This window comes from Eretmochelys imbricata, chromosome 7 (genome assembly GCF_965152235.1).
Source record: "Eretmochelys imbricata isolate rEreImb1 chromosome 7, rEreImb1.hap1, whole genome shotgun sequence".
NCBI classification, from domain to species: Eukaryota; Metazoa; Chordata; order Testudines; family Cheloniidae; genus Eretmochelys; species Eretmochelys imbricata.
In genome coordinates, this window is record NC_135578.1 from 27,536,250 (window position 1) to 27,555,565 (window position 19,316).

At 40.3% G+C, this 19,316-nt stretch overlaps 1 protein-coding gene across 1 annotated transcript in view; it reads right to left on the reverse strand.

Moving 5' to 3' along the window:
* CACNA2D3 (calcium voltage-gated channel auxiliary subunit alpha2delta 3) overlaps positions 1-19,316 on the reverse strand; it is a 722,234-nt gene that overhangs the window by 391,426 nt on the left and 311,492 nt on the right. The window contains exons 6-8 of the mRNA XM_077821951.1: positions 9,523-9,654; positions 4,888-4,948; positions 4,656-4,806 (exon numbers count right to left, since the gene is read on the reverse strand). Of these exons, the coding sequence (XP_077678077.1) occupies positions 4,656-4,806; positions 4,888-4,948; positions 9,523-9,654 (344 nt within the window). The remainder of the gene's footprint in view (positions 1-4,655; positions 4,807-4,887; positions 4,949-9,522; positions 9,655-19,316) is intronic.

Consider the following 19,316-nt stretch of genomic DNA (forward strand, 5'->3'; position numbering starts at 1 on the left):
AAATGATTTTTAACATTATCTTTTTATGTTTATTTTCTGGAAGGATCCACATTGGATTTTTTTATGTTCTATGTACACAGATATATTTAATAAATAATTTAGTAAAGGAGGAAACAGGCCATAGATATCATATATATACCCTGTCTATTAAAATATTTTTCACTATCCTATTTTATGCATACTTCAATTAACTGAATTTTTAATGATGTACACCTATAGTGACCGTAACTCGTTTTTAGTCAGGCTTTAGTCCTTCATCTGCTCCGAGCCCTTGCCTTCCTGCCATATCTTACTTTCTTTCACTGATATGGTTGCTGATTCTCTACATGGTTTACTCTCATCCACTTGATTTTTTTGGCCCTCTCCCATTGCAAGATCCATCCTGCCAATCCTGTTTCCTGGCTCACCCCCAATATCTGCTTCCTCCCTTCCTGCTCTTATGATGCAATGTTATTGGTAGAAATCCTATGGCCAGGCTGACTTCCTCTACTATGAATTCATGCTCTCCCCCTCCAGTTCTTCCACCTTCCTAACTAAGCAATTCTACTTCCTCAATTTAATTGAATCCCATACGCTTAATCCCAGACACATTTGTGTCATCTTTTGACTCAGTCCTCAAACCTTCCCCTCCTCCTGTCTCCACTTCTCTCTCAACACAGGTTCTTGCTGATTGCTTCCAAGAAAAGTTGATAAAATACAACATGACCTTCCCCCTCCCACTGCCTCTCCTTCCCTTCTTCCTTTCCCTCCTGCAACTCTCTCCTTCTCCAGTCACAGACACAGATGTTTCTCATCTGTTCCCCTTTCTAACCTCTCCATTTGCTCCCATTACTCCATCCCATCTCTTGATCATCCTTGTGCCTATTCTCATCCTCTCACTTTTCTCCTTAACCTCTCACTCTCCTCTAGCTCATTCCATTCATATTACAAGTGCACATTAGCCACTCCCATCTTAAAAAAAAATCCCCAAACACTCTTGATCCCACTTGCCACTCCAGAAACTGCCCCAGCCTCCCTTCTGCCTTACATCTCTAAATCCCCCTTTCTCTTGTCCTGCTACACCTTACATCCGAGTAATCTTGTTCACAAATTCAACTACCAACTCTATGCTGGTGACTCACTGATCTACCACTCTGCTGCAGACCTATCTCCTTCTGCCCAAACTAAAATCTCAGCCTCTCACTCTGATACGTCCTCGTGGCAGTCCAGCTATCAGGTCAAGTACAACATGGCTAAACAGTACTCTTAATCTTTCCCCCAAAAGCTCTGCCCACTACCTCCTTTTAGGATCACTACAGACACTTGTTGCTCAGGCCCATTATCTGGGCATCATCTTCAACTTGGATCTCTCTCTAGGTGCCCATACCCAACAATCTATAAATCTTGCAGATTCCTTCTGAACAACATCTTTAAGATCTTGCCACTCCTAGCCATCCATACAGTTAAAAATCTTGTCCAGGCTCGCATCATCTCCCGTCTCAATTACTGCAACATCCTTTTCTCTGGGCTTGACACTGTAATCTTACCCCGCTCATATCCATTCAAACTACTGCTACAAAGATTGTTTCCCTAGCCCATCACATTGACAATGTCATCCCTCTCTTTGCATCCTTCACTGGTTCCCTCTTTCTCAGTTGCACCAAATATAAGCTACTTCTCTTCACTTTCAAGGATCTTCACAGTCTATCCCCCCAACATCTCTCTCTTTCACCACTGAGATATTGACTCTCATGTCCATTTACCCCCGGATGCCAGCCTCCATTTTCAAACAAGCACCTTTGTGTATTCTCCCATGCTGTCCCTCATGCTTGAGAGGAGCTCTCAATAGGAATCTGCAAAACTACCTTATTATCCTTCTTCACAAGCCTCCTTAAAATTCTCCTTTTCTGTGATGCCTACAAAAAACTTGAAAACACAGTTAAGCTACTGGTGTGTGGAGATACCACTGCCAATCATGCTACTATTCTCTCATTGTCTCCTTGAACTCCCCATTGTGTCTGTCTGTACCACCTGCTGTTTCCTGTTCTATACAGCTTGTAAGCTCTTTTGGTTCTGTGTTTGCACAGTGCCTAATACCAGGGGTCATGGTCCATGGCTAGGGCTCTTGAGCATTAACACAAATCATCATCATCATCAGCGGATTCAGTTTTGTGTCTACAAATAAATGTGGATCCAAAATCTGCAAGCACAAACAGAAGCAGTTTGATATCTAATGCTCTGTTTGTGCCCATTTTGAAGTGTCTAAGAGGCTATCGTATAGAATGTAGTATAAAAATATTATGCTTAAATCATATAAAATGCCTACAAATTAAAATAAAAACTGTTTAAAAAGTGATTTACACTCTCTTGAATGAATCATTTAGTAACTCTATAGTTACAACAATAATAAAATCTCTAAATATCTTTGGGGTTCCTATAATAAACCAAGCATGCAGTAATTCTAGAATTATAAAAGAATAAGTATGTAGTTGCTATTATAAGTTAAGCAACTTGCAGCTATATGGTTATTGTACTAAAGTAAGGTTTCTACCACAGCTTTATTGCAAAGTCACTAGCTTTTATACATTTTCCTAGACAGATAGGTCTATTGGGTTACTCCATTAAGAAAATTCTTTTCATGAAAAGCATTTAATTTTCTTCCTGAATCGTTTATAATAATTGACACAACTACTGATAAGCATCATGATTACCGACTAAATATGGCTCTTTAAATATCTTAATTCTTTAGTTGATACATTTTTGCCACTTAGAACCTTATTTAGATTATTTAAGTTGATCACAGTTTTGTTGAAGAATAAACCTTTCTTGGTACAGAATGTAATTATGCCTTCCTCATCTGTGAGTTTCTGTTAATTATGTAATGAGTAATTAAAGATTACTAAGAAAGATATTCTGAACTAACTGCCTGTTATCTGTTAAAATAGAGCAAGTACTTGGATATTTAGGGCCTATTTAGTCATTTTACATACAAAAGATCTTCATTTTACTGGGGAGATTTTGTACTACATACAGTGCACTTGTTTGTACCTCAATAACCTCTTCAGCATATATAGAATTAAACAGTTTGGAGAAAATCCTAGGTTTGATATATTATGATACAAACATAAAGCATTTATAAAGCTATCAGCAAAGGAACATGTGTAAGCTACCAGCCAAGAGCAGCCACAATATAGAAGTTGAAAAGGCAGCCAACTTTAGGTCCTGTTCCTGACACCCTTACTCATGTGAGTAGTCCCTTTATTTTTAAGGGTGGCAGAATTAGGCTCTTACCTTGTAATTAAAAAAATTACTGTGCCGTGGAAAATTAACTGCCAAATCACACAGAAATAATGACAGCTGTTAATGATTTAATGTATCATCTTTAGTAGCACCGATAATGCATATCAGCTCAGCTTTGCTGCACCCATTCTATTCCTTGCAAAACAATGTCATATCACAAGATCATATTGGAAACTGACCTAGAATTTGAACAGAGCATACAGCAAATGTATGTCCTCTCGTATGTATGCTATGGTAACTCGGGATAAGTATCACATACCAATTTTCATAAATAATTCTACAGACCATTAAAGCAGTGATTCTCAAAATTATTGTACTGGTGACCCTTTTCATATAGCAGGCCTCCGTGTGCGCCACCCCCCCTTAAATTAAAAACACTTCTTTACATATTTAACACCATTATGAATGCTGGAGGCAAAGTGGGGTTTGGGGTGGAGGCTGACAGCTCGCGACCCCCCATGAAATAACCTAGTGACCCCCTGAGGGGTCCCGACCCACAGTTTGAGAACCCCTGCATTAAAGAATGTCGGTGGTGAGTGACATATGAATTGCCATATTTGCCATTATTTTGTTGTTGCTTTAAAAGTACAGAAAAAGAATGGCTATTAGGAATAAAAGTGAAATGAGACCCACAAAGATGATATGCAGATCAAGATGACACAGTGCAGTGAGTTCTGCATGTTGCTTTACGTGCTTCATGACTTTTCTGCCTATGCATCCAGCAATTCTGGAACTCAATTAGCTTAGGGGCTAAACACCATCCCTCATATCTCAGACTGAAAACTTTGAGGGTATCTTTGCAAACTTGATGCGAGTATGTTGCAGTTTTAATTAAGGGGCTCAGACGCTACCAGCCTATTTCAACTTATTTTTATGTGCAAAGCACTTCTTAGCTTGCACTCTACTATGGAAAACAGAGAAAAACGCATCAACAGGTTGGGGCAGGGGAGGGAGCTGAACATATAGATTGCATTAAAAGGTTGCATAAAGTCACAAACCAGAGCTGTGCTGGCTGCAACTCAGGCAATCACATTAGGTTATTATGGCAGTGATTACTGCAACTCCCAGAATGACATACAGAAAACCCTGCCATCTGACACAGAAAGTAGTCATGTGTTGGGATCAAAGAGGGAATAGGTCCCGAGAATTTTCAATCTGTTACGTGAAAGCAAGGAATAAAGTTGCTTTGGAAGAAATCCAAAGAGTCTGTCCAATTATTGAGGTTCAGTGAAGTAGCACGCCATTACACAGTCCTCGACACGTGTCATCCAAATTCATTTTGTTCATGTACATGGCAGGATGTAGAATATGACAAAGAACACAACACAAAACAATTAATTAGAAAAAGAGGGGAAGAAAAATACAGAGAAACTCACAGCAATTATGTTGAAAAAGTCATCATCTCCAAGGGTATCCAAAATAGATGATACAGTTTGCTTAGCGATTGTCAGACGGAGTCCTTTCATGCTGCCGCTGACATCAACTAAAATGACCACATCTTTTGGAGAAGTAGCTGCCTGTATGTACCTAGACCAAGAAGCAAAATGCAGACTGATCTTATATTTTTTATATTTCTTAAAAACACATTGGTGGTTGACTGTTACCTACCATTTTCGATTTCTGCAGTCAAATGCAATAACTCCATTCTCATCTGGTTCCCATTTAATTCCTGTTTAAAAAAAAAGATTAGACTACAATATATCAGAATGTTCATTATACGTGTCTTCGCTACTGGTGAAAGTAGCATTTAAAGGATTCTAATATTTTATTGATTGAGCAGACATGCTTAAATATCACATATAAAGAACTATAGCAGTTGCTGGTCACAGCAGTAGCTAATGCAGGAAAAATACTTTAACAAAATAGGACAATGGGAAATACAATCATGTTTCTTTCAGACCACTGCAGGGTGAAGACTGCTTCACCACTATTCTGTTCATCACAATAAAGAATGTGGCTCGAGACCTCGCTATGCTTAGCAACGGTAGTTGGCAAGAGCATGATGATGCTAATCAAGTCAATTTCCCCACTACTCTTTCTACCATGACTCAACTTGCCAGGGACTGTCATGCTTGATGGCATCACTGACAGGTTGTGTTTCAGACATTTTGCCACAGACCACTTGACTATGATGAGGTAATGTCTCTGACCTGTGGGTCAGAGGAAATATAATACTAGCTTTCAAATAAAGAACATCAACAGGCCAGTCCCCCCTGTTTTTAAATCAAGATATTTCTGGATTTGCATTCAATCCCTAGAACAATAAAGGATCCTCTTAAAATAACCATGCTAGAATTTCTACTATCGAAATGTCAAGGATCTGAAGACCTGAACTATAATCTAAAACCTATAGAGAGAGATGTGTCAGTCATCAGCCAACCATAAATACATATATACAAACACTGAAGACTTTAAGGTCCAGAAAACAGCCTCTAACCAACTAAAAGAGCACTTTTACTCTTTCACTACTGGCCTGATCTTGAATTAGGGAAGTCAATGGGAGCGTTGTCATTGAAATTAATGGGAGCAGGGTCTGGTGCTATGTAAGAGCAGAGTGTTATGTAACAGCCTGTATTCTGTTGGCGTTTAATGGGTGTTAATCAATGTATGCTTAAAATAATCCTTTGAGATAATCAGATGGCATCAGACCGAAGATGCCAAGAAAGTGCAAAATAAAAAAAGGAATGAATGAATGAAGAGGAAATATTATTGCATCTATAGACAGAGCAGAATACCCAAGTGGAGAACTCTCTGAATGATCTGAAAGGTGAATTATCTTCTTTTATCTTCTCACACTACTTCAGGTTAAGAAATTACTTATCTTTTTGCGCCTCGTAATTCTTTCAAGTAGAGAGAGAGCCAGAGACACAGAAACATCCTAAGTGTGTCCCTAAACATTTTTTAATGCCTTGAAACTTATATGAACATTTTTCATGCCTTACAGCAAAGGCAATTCTCGTCTCTATTAACCTACGGAGAAGGTGTTTGAACCCATGTCATCCTATACGTGGAACTTGGCATGATTTCTGGTTTTCTGTTTTATGTCCCATGGTTATCTAACCCCAGGGAGAGATGAGTCCCACAGCACCAGGGAGAGGCTCCCTTTAAGCCATATGAATGAGGAAATTATTAGCAAGGAAAATGCTAATTTAATTTGATTTAGCATAGAAATAAAGATGTGTAGTAATTACTTTTACTTACCACAATATGAAACAGCTCTACTACTCCAAAATTAGGCTTTTTACATTATTGTTAGCTGAGTTCTATTTCTACAGTTGCAATGTTGATATAACTTCTGCCTGAAGTCACATTTTCATAATTCCCAAGCAAAATTAAAACATCGTTTTTTATTAAAAATTCAAATCCAGCAGAATTACATGATATCTAGTATGATACAGCACTATGCAGAAAAATGCCCCATGGGTCTTACCTGTTCTCACCAAGAAACATGAGTACACCTAAAAAGAAAAGGAGTACTTGTGGCACCTTAGAGACTAACCAATTTATCTGAGCATAAGCTTTTGTGAGCTACAGCTCACTTCATCGGATGCATGCAGTAGAAAATACAGTGTAGCGATAATCAAGGTGGGCCATTTTCAGCAGTTGACAAGAATGTGTGAGGAACAGTAGGGGAGTGGAGGGGGAAATAAACCTGGAGAAATAGTTTTACTTTGTGTAATGACACATCCACTCCCAGTCTTTATTCAAGCCTAAGTTAATTGTATCCAGTTTGCAAATTAATTCCAATTCAGCAGTCTCTCATTGGAGTCTGTTTTGAAATTTTTTTGTGGAGAATTGCCACTTTTAGGTCTGTGATGGAGTGACCAAAGAGATTGAAGTGCTCTCTGACTGGTTTTTGAATGTTATAATTCTTGACATCTGATTTGTGTCCATTTATTCTTTTACGTAGAGATTGTCCAGTTTGGCCAATGTACATGGCAGAGGGGCATTGCTGGCACATAATGGCATATATCACACTGGTAGATGATAGTGTGGCTGATGTGGTTAGTCCCTATGATGGTGTCCCCTGAATAGATATGTGGACACAGTTGGCAACAGGCTTTGTTGCAAGGATAGGTTCCTGGGTTAGTGTTTTTGTTGTGTGGTGTGTGGTTGCTCGTGAGTATTTGCTTCAGGTTGGGGGGCTGCCTGTAAGTAAGGACTGGCCTGTCTCCCAAGATCTGAGAGAGTGATGGGTCATCCTTCAGGATAGGTTGTAGATCCTTGATGATGCGTTGGAGAGGTTTTAGTTGGGGGAAGAAGGTGACGGCTAGTGGCGTTCTGTTATTTTCTTTGTTGGGCCTGTCCTGTAGTAGGTGACTTCTGGGTACTTTTCTGGCTCTGTCAATCTGTTTCTTCACTTCAGCAGGTGGGTATTGTAGTTACAACAAAAAACTTCAAAAACAGACTCCAACAAGAGACTGCTGAATTGGAATTAATTTGCAAACTGGATACAATTAACTTAGGCTTGAATAAAGACTGGGAGTGGATGTGTCATTACACAAAGTAAAACTATTTCCCCATGTTTATTTCCCCCCCCCGCCCCTACTGTTCCGCACACGTTCTTGTCAACTGCTGGAAATGGCCCACCTTGATTATCACTACAAAAGGTCCCCACCCCCACTCCTCCTCTCCTGCTGGTAATAGCTCACCTTACCTGATCACTCTTGTTACAGTGTGTATGGTAACACCCATTGTTTTATATTCTCTGTGTATATAAATCTCCCCACTGCATGCATCCGATGAAGTGAGCTGTAGCTCACGAAAGCTTATGCTCAAATAAATTGGTTAGTCTCTAAGGTGCCACAAGTACTCCTTTTCTTTTTGCGGATACAGACTAACACGGCTACCCTGAAAACCTATGAGTATACCTATAATTCTGCAAACTTTTTTCCCCACTTTGTTACATGTGTGTGCTAGCATGCATGCATGCACAGCATTTGCTGGAACCAGTGATGTCTCATCTTCAAATTATGCCAACTCGCTCTGAATTTCTACATACACAAGATGCACAGGGAGAAAATGTAGGCCTTGCAAATAGGATTGGAGTTTTGAAATGGCAAAATTGCAAGTATGGGCTCAATTTCTTTTGTAATTTACATTCAGTTGTATCAATTTCCTAGTTGTCATAATACAAGGAATTTGTAAACAGTAAGCCAAATGCACTACATTGGGTAAATGTACAAAACATGGTGTTCCAGTTTCAGGGTAATAACACCCGTATTCCCCCTCAGTGCTCCCTCGAGGGCACCCTCTTAAGGTTCCTGGCTCCCAAATGCCATCTCTCTTGGGCAGAGAACAGCTTCTCTCTCTCTCTCATTCCCAGGGTTTTAAGGCTGCACATCTCCCTGCCTTACACTATGATATCCCCAGCAAGCCAGTATGTCTAAAAGCCACCACCTGTGTTTTACTTTCTCTGCAAGGGTTATGAGCAGCATATTGCCAGCAGTTACAGCATACCACACCAACCCTTCTAAGCAAGCATCTTTATTCTTAAGGTAACAGTATTACAGAAAAACACGTAAGAAACCAATAAAAGTTCCCATACACATGCCAAAAGCGTACCAGAGGTCGCCCATTCGTTTTATGGGGCCCTAGTAAGCCAAAGTCTTTCCAATCCTTCTGCAGGGGTTGGACTGAAGATTCTGCCCATATGTTGGATTACAAAGAAGGCCCCAAGTCAGTTTAACCACAAGCTTTTTATGTCAAAAGCCTTTTCTTTGTCTGTTGGTCTCTGGAAAATCCAGTTTGAACTAGTTTATGTGAGCCTCCCAAAGGGTTGTACCTCTTTAAAGGTGTTTAAAACCTAATAATTCACCTTAACCACCCCTCCACACCCACCCTGTTTTTGGTTCTTGGTGGAGCTGTGATAATTATACCCCGTAGAACAGAACACAATCATACTTTCAATCCCTGCCCCAGAGTGATACATACATTTAATACAATATGTTCCCACAAAGATACTACATGCATTTGCAGTATCTGTCACACCTAAATTGGGTAAATGTGCAAAAGCAAGGAACAATATATTTGCTGTGGGACGATTCCCATTTTTTTCACAATTCCAAATATTAATGGGGGGAAGGGGATAAATATTAATAGCCCTTGTTTTTTTTCAGAACTCTAAATTAAGTCAATGGAATCTGTGGGTGCTTGCAAAATTCAGGACCTGCAACACTAATTTTTTTCATGGAAACCTGTAGCAATATCACCTGTTCATTTTATTTTAATTAATATGCATACCTGGATACTGTCTAAAAAATCCCTTTGCACTTCCAAAATACTGCCATATGAGAGAAGGGTCACGGTCAAAGTTATCGACAAACACCTTGTTTAAGGATTCTGACCAAAAGACTCCATTTACGATAGCTGGATCTGAAAAAATAAAGAAGAGTGACACTCAGTTGATAGAATCCCTTGCACCATATCATCTTTGGCTGATTCAGTATCTAAAGTCATTGATCTGTAATTTGTAGCTCATAAGTCAAGTGCACTCTCTATATGTGGCTCCTATGAAGTCCAGTGAGTTTCAGTGAGTATTTCTCCAGGACTTTCTGGGTCTCACCACCAATTAACTTGGTGTGTATAGGTCCCTAGAAACTATTTTCCCCAGCCTTCGTTCCCAGCATTCAGGAGATGACCCACAAAACACACCTACTCCAAAGACAGCGAAAACTTTCTTCAGTAGCCAAGAGAGAAGAGTGAGGGGAAAATGCACTTTCCAATCAAACTAGCCTCCCAATAGCTAGCAGTGTGTGGAAAGATGGGTGTGATGATGTTATGTTGTACTATAACATGATACTGCATAAATGGACAATGGTGTTGAGTCATGATGATGCAATGTTATCATGTATTAATGCAACATGACAACACAAATATTGGATAAAGTGGCAGGAAGTCATGATGGGATTATTTTGTGTCTCTCTAACACTCCATTTCTTAATGAAGTTGCTTTGAAAAAGTTACAGGCATACTTACAAACACTTTCAACACTATTTATGTATTTTACCTAGTGGAAATATATACATAGGTGTAGAAGATACACAGATTAGTGATGTATATATTGAAAGAGTTCCAAGATATATTTTATAGGTGAGAGTTAAATTTGTTAATTAGAATATATAACAGGAAGGGTCACATCACTATTATTGAATAAATGTACTGTAAGGGTAACAGATTATTAATTAATTTAACTCATAATTTACACACTTTTCAAGACTCAGGATTTTTCATGATAATGTTATTTATGTATTCTGTATGAATGTTTTGTACTTAGTATGGTCACTTTAACTGTACGTTAAAAGTTTATTTGTGGGGATAACATACATAATATCCCTGTCAAAAGACAGATTCTATTTCACCACTTTGTGACCTATGATGTGTACTCTTACACACCAACACTCCTATCTTCGCTGAAATCTTTAGACGGAGACCCTCTGCATAGTAGTATTGTTTTTTAGTACAGTGGAGTCTAATGTATGTTTTACTTTATAAAACCAGATACTGGTCAGCATGCACATTAGAAAGTGAAGTGCCTTTCATTTCCTGTTGGAGTATGTACGCATATTGTCATTTACCCTGCATTCAAACAAATGAATAGCAAACACAGCATAGCACTAACTACGATGTGAAAAAACATGGAGCTTGGATTTCCCAGCACTGACTGACCTATTCTTTTATTCCCATAAACAGAACAGTACATGAAAGCAAACTAAAACTCTCCATGTGAGAAGATATTTTTTCTATTACATTTGTTTTTTCTTTTAATACAGCATGGTATATTCAACCGGTGACACTTAAAATCCTAAAGCACCCTCATATTTTTGTATGATGTAAAGTGGTTATTTGGCATAAAAGTGACAAAGCAAAATTGAATTAATATGTTTGGAAGCCAAGGTTTTTGAGCTAGATAACAATGTGGTTGTGAAATGAGACATGATAAAGAAAGACGCTCTATATACCTAATACCACCTGCACCTAAAGGCAATGGTTTCAAAAAGAAAAAACAAAGCTAACTTAAAATCTGTATTGTTTTTAAAAGTATGAACATACACACAACTTGTTCAAGTATTTGAAATAACACTTCCACTAGAAAAACAAAGCTAACTTAAATCAGAGCTGTAATCTTTAATTAAAAAAAAAAGGCACATACAACTGCACACTTGTCCAAGTGTTTCACATAATGCTCCCACAGACTTGTAAAATAATGGCACTCTGCATTGATTTCAGAAGATTGCTTGGAATGTGATTTTAATGGAGTGGAAAAAAGGTGAATTGTTTTCTACCCTTACATTCATCAAAGAAAAACACCAGGAGAAAAAGGGAAATGTCTCAGCTACACATCTTTGAACTCTGCATTCATCTAAATATTTAGGTTTACATAGAAGGGCTGTTGAAAAAGCAAACTCAACAAAGCAGATTTTGTTTTAAAAACATGTCTAGTGCAGTTAAATTTAGTCCTAGAACAAGAAATGTATATATATATATATATATATATATATATATATATATATATATATATATATATATAACCTGTCAAACTAGAGACATACCAAACACAATTTTGAGTTCTCTCCAACAAATCTCATATTTGGAAGTAAACCCATGTCACTATACATTTTTGGTGTTGCCTAAAGGTCATTATTCTGTACAGCAGAAAACCTCAGGTATTCGCTAGTTTACAGTTACTCCAATAAGTTTCCCTGAAACACCATGGCCTGAAATTCAGGATCATTCTTGCCTAAGCTACAAAAATAAATCATCAATTTGGAGAAATAGGATCCTAATCTAACAAGAAAGCAAACCTTGCATTCAGTCCTAATACTGCATTTAGTGATTAGATGACAAAGATGACGTGTTAAAATGTCAGCCATGTTCTCACCCCACCATGTAGCCCAACACTATCTTGAATGTTGTGATTCTAGTCCCACTGAAACCATGCTAGCTCTGTTGGAGGAGCCAGATTACTATTAAACAGCACAGCTGTTTCAATGATTCATTGCAGCAGTAGTATAGCTAAGGTGGTCAGGAGTTCAAATCTCACTTGAAACACAAAATTTAGTTTCAGGTTCTTTAGGGTTTATTTCCTTTTCTAGGAGCATTTTAAGGGAGATCTCCTCTTTAGAGGACATGCAAAGCACCTGCTCTCAACTTAGCACCTGAGCTCCTTCATGGTCCTTCCTTCAACAGCAAGAACTAATAACCAATGTGAGGTCGGACATCACTGCTTTATGACTTTTAATTTTAAAGGCATTTGGGGGCTTCCTCATAATTTACATCCAAGATTTCACGCCAAAAACATGACATCACACAATCTCAATGGTTCACCAGATTTCTTCTATCCTGCATTCCTCAGAGACTCGAAAATCTTATTGCTTTTCTCTGCCCTATCCCAAAGGCTCCACATCACACCACCACTCATTCCAGCAGAATAACGCAACGCAACTTTATCTGGAGTCTATATGAGCTCAAGTTCGACGAATGGGAGGCCATTTTCTTACCACCAGACAACTTTACTTGCTCAGGCTGCAAAGTTTCAGTGTTATAATATGAAAATCCTGAGAGTAAGTATTTGAAAAAAATATTTTAAAATAAACAACACTGCAGATAGCAAGTATCAAGGGAAAGTGACGTTTATAAATTAAGACATATTGAAATATCCATGCTTATAACTATAGATTGCTTAAGGATGAGCTAACAATAAGTAATCGCTTTAATGTGTGTGTGTATATCTTTGCCAAAAACTAGGAAATTCTGATACAACAGGGAAAATTTTACCCAGTTTTAACACATTTTCTGCATTATATTAATATCAATGATCACAACACATCCAAAGGCTGATCACTTAAAAGCATTAATCCATTGACCCTGAAACTAATCAGAAATGGAGAGGTGCATTAAGCAGGGCATTTTAAGTAAGAGGAAACAATTAAAAATCTACCATGACCATTCAAAGACAATCAGAGCCCTTAAAATGAATGCTAGAGTGTTGAGAGAGGATTTACTGCCTGCCTGCATGTTGTAGTTTCATTATGCAAAAAGAAAAGGAGTACTTGTGGCACCTTAGAGACTAACCAATTTATTTGAGCATAAGCTTTCGTGAGCTACAGCTCACTTCATCGGATGCATACTGTGGAAAGTATAGAAGATCTTTTTATACACACAAAGCATGAAAAAATGGGTGTTTACCACTACAAAAGGTTTTCTCTCTCCCCCACCCCACTTTCCTGCTGGTAATAGCTTATCTAAAGTGATCACTCTCCTTACAATGTGTATAATGGCCCATTTCCAGCACAAATCCAGGTTATCATACACATTGTAAGGAGAGTGATCACTTTAGATAAGCTATTACCAGCAGGAAAGTGGGGTGGGGGAGAGAGAAAACCTTTTGTAGTGGTAAACACCCATTTTTTCATGCTTTGTGTGTATAAAAAGATCTTCTATACTTTCCACAGTATGCATCCGATGAAGTGAGCTGTAGCTCACAAAAGCTTATGCTCATATAAATTGGTTAGTCTCTAAGGTGCCACAAGTACTCCTTTTCTTTTTGCGAATACAGACTAACACGGCTGTTACTCTGAAACCTGTCATTATGCAAGGCACTGAATTTAGCCGTATGGAGTGGAAATCTAGCAACTGCATGAAAAAACTTGTACAGAGACAGACAGACATCGTCTTCCTTTCCAAATGCAAACAGATGGACATCGTACCAAAAGGACTGAAGGTAAAAAATCCATTACAATATACATACCACATAGACCATGCTGACAGCTTGTGCCACAGGCTCTCAAAGAAACTGCGGAACCACCTGATCAACATCCTCTACAGCAAACAGGGAAAGATAAAGAATGAGCTCTCAAAAATGGATGTTCTCATAAAAAACCAACCTTCCACACAAACTTCCTCGTGGCTGGACTTTACTAAAACTAGGGAAGCCATTTACAACACACACTTTGCTTGTCTACAAAAGAAAAAGGACACTAAACTTTCTAAACTACTACATGCCACAAGGGGCCACAGCAATGGTTCCCTCAACCCACCCAGCAATATTGTTAACCTATCCAACTATACTCTTAGCCCAGCAGAAGCAGCTGTCCTATCTCGGGGCCTCTCCTTCTGCCCCTCCACCCTCACGAACATGATACAGTTCCGTGGTGACCTAGAATCCTATTTTCGACATCTCCAACTCAAGGAATATTTCCAACACACCTCTGAACAACATACTAATCCACAGAGACCTCCCTACCAACACTACAAAAAGAAGGATTCTAGGTGGACTCCTCCTGAAGGTCAAGACAGCAGACTGGACTTCTACATAGAGTGCGTCCACCGATGTGCACGGGCTGAAATTGTGGAAAAGCAGTATCACTTTCCCCACAACCTCAGCCGTGCAGAACACAATGCCATCCACAGCCTCAGAAACAACTCTGACATCATAATCAAAAAGGCTGACAAAGAAGGCGCTGTTGTCATCATGAATAGGTCAGAATATGAACAAGAGGCTGCTCGGCAGCTCTCCAACACCACTTTCTACAAGCCATTACCCTCCGATCCCACTGAGAGTTACCAAAAGAAACTACAGCATTTGCTCAAGAAACTCCCTGGAAAAGCACAAGATCAAATCCGCACAGACACACCCCTGGAACCCTGACCTGGGATATTCTATCTACTACCCAAGATCCATAAACCTGGAAATCCTGGGCGCCCCATCATCTCAAGTATTGGCACCCTGACAGCAGGATTGTCTGGCTATGTAGACTCCCTCCTCAGGCCCTATGCTACCAGCACTCCCAGCTACCTTCGAGACACCATTGACTTCCTGAGGAAACTACAATCCATCGGTGATCTTCCTGATAACAACATCCTGGCCACTATGGATGTAGAAGCCCTCTACACCAACATTCCACACAAAGATGGACTACAAGCCGTCAAGAACACTATCCCCAATAATATCACGGCAAACCTGGTGGCTGAACTTTGTGGCTTTGTCCTCACCCATGAACTATTTCACATTTGGGGACAATGTATACCTTCAAATCAGCGGCACTGCTATGGGTACCCGCATGGCCCCACAGTATGCCAACATTTTTATGGCTGACTTAGAACAACGCTTCCTCAGCTCTCGTCCCCTAACGCGCCTACTCTACTTGCGCTATATTGATGACATCTTCATCATCTGGACCCATGGAAAAGAAGCCCTTGAGGAATTCCACCATGATTTCAACAATTTCCATCCCACCATCAACCTCAGCCTGGTCCAGTCCACACAAGAGATCCACTTCCTGGACACTACAGTGCTAATAAACGATGGTCACATAAACACCACCCTATACCGGAAACCTACTGACCGCTATTCCTACCTACATGCCTCAAGCTTTCACCCTGACCACATCACACGATCCATTGTCTACAGCCAGCTCTGCGATACAACTGCATTTGCTCCAGCCCCTCAGACAGAGACAAACACCTACAAGATCTCTATCAAGCATTCTTACAACTACAATACCCACGTGCGGAAGTGAAGAAACAGACTGATAGAGCCAGAAGAGTTCCCAGAAGTCACCTACTACAGGACAGGCCTAACAAAGAAAATAACAGAAAGCCACTAGCCGTCACCTTCAGCCCCCAACTAAAACCCCTCCAACGCATTATTAAGGATCTACAACCTATCCTGAAGGATGACCCAACACTCTCACAAATCTTGGGAGACAGGCCAGTCCTTGCCTACAGACAGCCCCCCAACCTGAAGCAAAGACTCACCAGCAACCACATACCACACAACAGAACCACTAACCCAGGAACCTATCCTTGCAACAAAGCCCGTTGCCAACTGTGTCCACATATCTATTCAGGGGACACCATCACAGGGCCTAATAACATCAGCCACACTATCAGAGGCTCGTTCACCTGCACATCCACCAATGTGATATATGCCATCATGTGCCAGCAATGCCCCTCTGCCATGTACTTTGGTCAAACTGGACAGTCTCTACGTAAAAGAATAAATGGACACAAATCAGATGTCAAGAATTATAACATTCATAAACCAGTCGGAGAACACTTCAATCTCTCTTGTCACGCAATTACAGACATGAAAGTTGCAATATTACAACAAAAAGCTTCAAAACCAGACTCCAGCGAGAGACTGTTCAATTGGAATTCATTTGCAAATTGGATACAATTAACTTAGGCTTGAATAGAGACAGGGAGTGGCTAAGTCATTATGCAAGGTAACCTATTTCCCCTTGTTTTTTCCTACTCCCTCCCCGCCCCCAGACTTCTTGTTAAACCCTGGATTTGTGCCGGAAATGGCCCACCTTGATTATCATACACATTGTAAGGAGAGTGATCACTTTAGACAAGCTATTACCAACAGGAGAATGGGTTTGGAGGGGGGAGGGGGGAGAAAACCTAGATTTGTGCTGGAAATAGACCAACTTGATTATCATACACATTTTAAGGAGAGTGATCACTTTAGATAAGCTATTACCAGCAGGAGAGTGGGGTGGGGGGAGAGAAAACCTTTTGTAGTGGTAAACACCCATTTTTTCATGCTGTGTGTGTATAAAAAGATCTTCTATACTTTCCACAGTATGCATCCAATGAAGTGAGCTGCAGCTCATGAAAGCTTATGCTCAGATAAATTGGTTAGTCTCTAAGGTGCCACAAGTACTCCTTTTCTTCTTACTCATTGTCATAAATATAAAGGGAAGAGTAAACCCCTTTGAAATCCCTCCTGGCCAGGGGAAAGCTCCTCTCACCTGTAAAGGGTTAAGAAGCTAAAGGTAACCTCGCTGGCACCTGACCAAAATGACCAATGAGGAGACAAGATACTTTCAAAAGCTGGGAGGAGGGAGAGAAACAAGGGTCTGTGTCTGTCTGTATGCTGGTCTTTGCCAGGGATAGACCAGGAATGGAGTCTTAGAACTTTTAGTAAGTAATCTAGCTAGGTATGTGTTAGATTATGATTTCTTTAAATGGCTGAGAAAAGAATTGTGCTGAATAGAATAACTATTTCTGTCTGTGTATCTTTTTTGTAACTTAAGGTTTTGCCTAGAGGGGTTCTCTATGTTTTTGAATCTAATTACCCTGTAAGATATCTACCATCCTGATTTTACAGGGGGGATTTCTTTATTTCTATTTACTTCTATTTTTTATTAAAAGTCTTCTTGTAAAAAACTGAATGCTTTTTCATTGTTCTCAGATCCAAGGGTTTGGGTCTGTGGTCACCTATGCAAATTAGTGAGGCTTTTTATCCAACATTTCCCAGGAAAGGGGGGGTGCAAGTGTTGGGAGGATTATTCATTGTTCTTAAGATCCAAGGGTCTGGGTCTGTAGTCACCTAGGCAAATTGGTGAGGCTGTTTACCAAACCTTGTCCAGGAAGTGGGGTGCAAGGTTTTGGGAAGTATTTTGGGGGGAAGGACGTGTCCAAACAGCTCTTCCCCAGTAACCAGTATTAGTTTGGTGGTGGTAGCGGCCAGTCCAAGGACAACGGGGAGGAATATTTTGTACCTTGGGGAAGTTTTTGACCTAAGCTGGTAAAGATAAGCTTAGGAGGTTTTTCATGCAGGTCCCCACATCTGTACCCTAGAGTTCAGAGTGGGGGAGGAACCTTGACATGGTGGCATAGCGGTGGGATTAACCTGAAATCATTTTGAGATCCAGTTGAGATTTTTTGAACTCGAAATACAGATTTTAAAAAGGAAATTTTTTTTTCCTTTGGAAAGCAGCTGAAACTGAAAGCTGAAACTGTGTCCAAGCAGAGACAAAAGGGGATTATCTTTGTGAATTGCAGGTTTTCTTTGCCTGGAGGCAGGGTACTTAACTCCTGCAGGGAAATTCACAGTCTTCCAACCCAGAGGTTTTTTTTTCTTTTCTTCCTAAAAGTAAATAGGGGGTGTGTGTTCTACCCATTTGCTTTTTCTTTGGGCTGGGTAAGCAGGTTTCCAAGTAGTTGGAGGTTTTTTGCTTTAATTTGGGCCCAGAGCAGAGACAAGGGAATTGTCTTTTTCTGTAGGCTGACAATCACTATCAGAGAATAGATATTCTATTCCAGCACAGCAAAATTTTACAGCCAAGTTTTGTTTGTTTATTTCTAAACCTCGGGTGTAAAGTTAGTTAAAAACAGAGAGGTTAGAATGACCAAATCCTCAGCTCGACTACAGCTGGAATTAGCCAAATTTCAGGCTGAGGAAAAACAAAGGGAACATGAAAGACAGATAGAACTCATGCGGCTGGAGAAGGAGGCACAGGAGGCTGCCCACAAGAGGGAAATGGAGGCAAAGAAGCATGTGGAGGAGGGGAAGGAAAAAGAGAGGAAGCATGTGGAGGAGGAGAAGGAAAAAGAGAGGAAGCATGTGGAGGAGGTGGAGAGGATAAAGGCCCAGCAGAATATACCAACAAACCCTAGCAATCCTTCTCCAGGTACCACTTCCCATCCCAGAAAGTTCCCCACCTACAAGGCAGGTGATGATACTGAGGCCTTCTTAGAAAACTTCGAAAGGGCCTGCCTTGGGTACAACATCCCTACTGACCAATACATGGTAGAGCTGAGGCCGCAGCTCAGTGGACCCTTAGCTGAGGTGGCAGCTGAAATGCCTAAAGAACACATGAACAAGTATGAACTGTTTAAATCCAAGGCGAGAGTCAGAACGGGGATAACACCCGAGCAGTCTCATCGGAGGTTCAGAGCCCTAAGGTGGAAACCAGACATGTCATTTACCCGACATGCCTACCACATTGTGAAACATTGGGATGCCTGGATATCAGGAGCAAGTGTTGAATCTCCAGTAAATTTGCCCTTCCTAATGCAAATGGAACAATTCTTAGAGGGTGTTCCTGAGGAAACAGAAAGATACATCCTAGATGGGAAACCCAAAACTGTAATCGAGGCAGGAGAGATTGGAGCCAGATGGGTGGAGGTGGCAGAGAAGAAGAAAACTGGTCGCAGCTGGAGCGGAGACCAGAAGGGACCACCCCAGACCACACCCTATTACCGGGGGCCGCCCAAGGCCCCACCTACCTCCCAAAGAACCC